Source organism: Otolemur garnettii, unplaced genomic scaffold (assembly GCF_000181295.1).
Source record: "Otolemur garnettii isolate 467f Iridium unplaced genomic scaffold, OtoGar3 scaffold00218, whole genome shotgun sequence".
Classification (NCBI taxonomy): domain Eukaryota; kingdom Metazoa; phylum Chordata; class Mammalia; order Primates; family Galagidae; genus Otolemur; species Otolemur garnettii.
The window spans coordinates 641,002-645,655 of record NW_003852613.1 but is presented as its reverse complement, the minus strand read 5'-3'; the positions used below and the strand labels follow the sequence as shown (position 1 = coordinate 645,655).

Sequence of the window (4,654 nt, the reverse complement as noted above, 5' to 3'; positions counted from 1 at the left end):
GAGGTACCCTCTGTTTGGGAGTTTGAGGGTGGCCTTCACCCTTACAACCCCTGGCCCAATCCTGGTGAAGTTCTACTTGAGATCCGGAAGGCAGTGCAGAGAAGGGGAGCCTAAGGGAGCCCCTGGTACTCAGACTCACTGTACCCAGCCAAGCTGCCCCGGTGCCCAGAGTGATGGCGGTAGGGATGAGCCCAAACTTCCCTACCTAACAGAGATCAGAGCTGAACATTTCAGGCCACATGTGTTGGCCCACATGCCTCCACCAACCCCAGAGAGACCCTTACCTGTCCAGTGATGAGGATGTCCAAGCAAACCTAGGAGGAGCCAGGCCACTGATGTCAGACATGGCAGGGGACAGGAAAGGTCTGGGGCCAGCTGGTCCCTGCTCCTGCTTAATTGAAGAAGTTGAACTTGCTGAAGATGACACTGTTTTTGATGAATAGTCTGAAGTTCTGGGCCTGAATGAACAGGGACTTCCTGGTTGTGGGGGGAGGGGAGATGATGACCTCTGCCAGGCCTGAGGTCCTGCTCTGGGGGTGGAGTGGATGCTTACGTGGGCACTGTGCCACTCTCCACCGGGCACCAAGTCCAGATCTCACAGGTCTTATGGTTCCCATTGAACGCCACACACCGGTCTGTTTTTATGCCTTGAAAACACAAGATGAACTCCAGGCCTTCAAGTCGCCATGGGGCCTGGGGAGAGCCAGGGGTGCTGGCAGAACAGAGAGGTGCAGGGACAGAGGTACAGTGGGGCACACTCAAGAGCCACCCAGGGTCCCAGCCCAGCCCTGCCCTGGCAGACAGAGCTCACTGTTTATGTTACCGTGGCTGTGTGTGCCTGTCTCCCCTTCAGGGCAGTCCTCGTCGGCCCAGCAGTTAGCCAGCGGGATAGACGGGTGCTGAGGAGGGCAAGAGGGCAGTCACCAATGCCCCCGGGTCGGGGGGTCTCTCCTCAGCAACAGGCAGCAAGAACATGACCCACCCACCTTAGACCCCTCTTGAAAGTTCTGTCCATGATGGGCACGGAAGTGATTATTTGAGGTCCAGCTCATCTGGTCCAATTTGGACGACAGAACAGGGAAGGGGAAAGGCCCTTGGAAGACTAAGTTCATGGTGCTCGGTGTGCCTGATGGAGGTGGCAGGTCTGGTTGACAGAGAGCAGGAGGACCCTGCAGTCCCTGGGCCCAGGTGGAGAAGCAGGACACCACACTCTTGATGAGAGACTCCTAGCCACTCTCTCCATGCTTGCACTGCTTTAAGTCAGGGACACTAATGCTGGGACAGAGTCACAGAGTTAGGGGGGTCTGCCAGGAGGGGAAGGCACCACAAGTGCCAGGAAATCTCACAGACCCAGTCCTACCCAGGTTGAAGATGGCTGCTGCTGTCCAGGGCGCATAGCTTGGAACATAGCACCAGTGTGGCAGGAAAGACTGAGGTTCTCCAAGATGCCAGAATGCAAGGGTGGTGCTTCGTGGGAATGGGACTGTGATGTGTGGGCAGAGGGCAGAGAGCAGGGGGCAGCTGTCCCTACCTGTGTCCTGAGTCTGGCTCTCTCCTTCACCCTGAGTGGGGCCACTGTCTCCTCCAACCAGACCCCATGGTGATCACCAAATGAGGCCCCCACTTCTGCCTCTGCCCTCATCTACCTCCCCAGAGAGCCCAAGTGCTCCATCCCAATGTGGAAGAAATTGACATCCTTCTCTGCGCCCACCTGTGGCTTCCTCTGCTCATATCATCAAGTTCAGTTCCTTAGCAGGGCTCATAGGGCCCCAAGGTGTTGAGCCACTCCATTCCTGCCCCAGTCTAAATCTGTGCTACAGCCCCCGCTCAGTGGCAGATAACCCCAGAGGTACCTCCCATGCACCTCCTCCTGGACATCCTGCTCCAGCCAAACCCACCTGTTCACCTGCTTCCCCTCATTCTTTAGGATATTGCTCAAGGGCCTCCCTGGCTTCCCCAGCTGCAGCCTGCCCCCATTGTGGGACCTGCCACCTTGGCTGGGTTGTCCCTGCAGGCACTCCTGAAAGTACAGGGGACAGCCAGGGGAGGATCTGCAGGTGTCTGCTAAAGGAGATGGTATTATAAGGAGCACAGTGCCCTGTGAGGGAAGGACTAGCTGACCAGGATCCTGAGAGGAGCCTGTAGAAACTCTGGTTATTCTCAGGGAGCCAGATTGTCAGATCTGATGAATTACTGTCCAGCTCTGGCCAATTCGTGGAAAGACACAGAAGTCCAGACACAGATAAAGAGGAATCACACAAATTCTAGAAATCACAGACCCATGGCTCCAGCGAAATTTCAGAGCAGTCTACAAACTAAACACTAAAGAGACATCTTCTGAGCATTTAGAAAGGGAGCAACATCATGTGGGTGAAGGACTCATGCCCCCAGCATCACTTGCTTCTCTTTCACACTGACTTGCTGCAAGGGTGGTGCCAACATCATGTGGGTGAAGGACTCATGGCCCTGGCAGCAGCCCCAGGGTCCCCACATGTGAGAGCTTCACGTAGTCAGCTATATCCTCCAGCTGCTTCCCAAGCTCCTTGATCTGAATCACAGAAATCCCACTGAGTTTGGTGATGACAGAAATCTGGGGCTCGAGGTCCCGCTCCTGGGTAGCCTTTATTGGGAAGGAAAGCCCCCTGGACAGGAGGTGATGGGCAGTGCGGTGTGTCCCCAGCATGCAGTGAGCAGGGACAGAGCTGGGCCCTACATGCTCAGCAATCTCCCCACACCTTCAGTGCTCCCAGCTCAGCATTGAGGCCCCTGCCTCCTCTCCAGCCTCAGCTCCCACCCCAAATCCCTGGAACAGGCCAGAAGCTTCACCATGAGCCAGAGACCCAGTGCCCTCAGACAGAGAAGCCCACCCCAGCACCTTCACCAACCAACACCCCCAGCTTTGCTAGGCCAAGCTCCGTCCTTAAAGACTGCTGACCCCCAGTTAAAAGTGGTGATCTCTTTAGGGGCCTTAGCATCTCAGCTCTCACAAATGTCTAGGACTGCCTCCTGCCCCACCAGGGCACCTCCTGAGTGAGAGGGAGTGGGGGAATGATCCTGGTCTGTGCCCAGAGGCCACCATGGGGTAGAGACAAGGCCCTGGAAAAGAGGCAGGCTGACACCCAGGACTCAAATAGTGCCTGTACCTCCTACCCTCATTCCAACCTGCCCCTCGCAACCTGTCCAGCTCCCAACAAGCCAAACCCTCAACCCCCAGCCCAGGAAAACCAACCGTCGTACTACCCTGGCCAGCTTGGCCAAGAACTCTTCTCTCTTACCCCACCACATAGGCCACAATCCCGAACTGCAGCAGTCTCTGCAGGGCGCCCACCCGCCAATTCCTGGTTATCACATATTTCTCTGTCTTGTAATCCAGGAGCCCCCAGCCTGCTGCGGCCCCTGAGGAGCCCATGCTCGCGGTGCTCCTGCGGTGCTCCTGCTGCCTGCGAGCACATGAGTCAGCACAGCAGCTGCAGCCTCGGCTCAACAGGAGGCAAAGCGGGCACTCAGGCGGGGTCAGGACAGCCTCTGTTAAAGGGACACTTCACTTCCACTTGAAGAGGATCCAGCCTCCAGCTCTCAGTCCCAAATCCCAGCTGCCCAGACTCCCCCATCTTCTTCGGATTCACTCTGCCAGAACCTGGACAGAAGCAGCCCACTCCCTGCCCTCTGGCCTCACTTCCTTAAGGGGTGGGGAATAACAGTGTTATAAGGGCCAAACAGGGTACCTGGGGGCAACTGGAGCTCAGAGGAGGCGCCAAGGAAAGCTGCAGGAAGAAGCGTCCTCTGGCTGACACTTGCAGATTGTCAAGTTCAACAAACAGACAAAACGGGGACGGTAAGTTTCTGGTGGAGGGAACTGCGTGTGTAAAAACCAGAGCATGAAAGAACTGAGGGCCCCAGACAGTGTGACTCTGGCTCCGGAGAGGACTGAGACCCAGCTCTGTGAGGTTCCTCAGACCCGACTGCAGAGGCTCCCGCTCCCTAGCTCCCATGTGTGAAGAGTAAAGCACAAGCTCTAGGCCAACCGTGTTTCCCACTCCGTGAAATGGGGTCGACGCTGGAGGCTCAGGGGCGGCTGGTGGAGCAAACGCCTTCGAGGCTTTCATCCCTGTGCCCCGCCCTCCGGCGCGTGCGCGCTCCCGTCCACATTGGCTAGGAGCGGGCGCCGGTCGCGCGCCGCCCTTCAGCTGTATCTCCTGCAGCCGGCACACCGCGTTTCCCTAGCGACCGCCCCGCGGAAGCGCGTCGCTATTGCCTGCCGCGGGGGCCAGTCGCTGTTCGCCACATTCGATTGGTCAGTGCACCTGGAGACTCCGCCCATATTCCCGGGCAGCGCTTGAGCTGCGGCTACGCGCTGTCGGGTCTCGGAGTCCAGCACTGCGAAATGAGCGTAACCGTGAGGAGTCTCCGCGAGAAGTACGGGGAGAATAAGGAGTTGGAAGAGGAAGCGGCGGACAGACGTCCTGCAGAGGTCCCGCAGGCCGAGGAAGGTTCGGACACAATTTCGGACTCCGACATGGAGACTGGAGGTGCACCAGTAGGGTGCAGACCGGACCTGTCTCCTCACCTTGGGGGCTTCTCCAGCAGGAGTGGAGGGAGGCGGGCAGGGGAGCCCTGTCCAGCAGGGAGCCCACCCCTTCGTGGGGCGTCTTCA

The 4,654-nt window shown here is 57.9% G+C and overlaps 1 protein-coding gene across 1 annotated transcript; it reads right to left on the bottom strand.

Moving 5' to 3' along the window:
* Positions 1-392: 392 nt before the first annotated feature.
* On the bottom strand, positions 393-3,414 carry LOC100966004 (P2X purinoceptor 6-like). Its single transcript, XM_012812670.2, has 4 exons — positions 3,276-3,414; positions 2,492-2,642; positions 554-693; positions 393-477 (listed from the first exon to the last, which is right to left on the bottom strand). Exons 1-4 carry the CDS (start codon positions 3,407-3,409, stop codon positions 393-395), a joined length of 510 nt encoding a protein of 169 aa, XP_012668124.1. The 5' UTR covers positions 3,410-3,414.
* Between the last annotated feature and the right edge of the window lie 1,240 nt (positions 3,415-4,654).

Coding starts and splice junctions, on each gene's coding strand:
- LOC100966004 (XM_012812670.2), bottom strand. CDS start 3,409: ATGGGCTCCTCAGGGGCCGCAGCAGGCTGGGGGCTCCTGGATTACAAG. Junction 2,643..3,275: donor ATTGTGGCCTATGTGGTGGG/GTAAGAGAGAAG, acceptor CCTCCTGTCCAG/GGGGCTTTCCTTCCCAATAA. Junction 478..553: donor GAGAGTGGCACAGTGCCCAC/GTAAGCATCCAC, acceptor CCCCACAACCAG/GAAGTCCCTGTTCATTCAGG.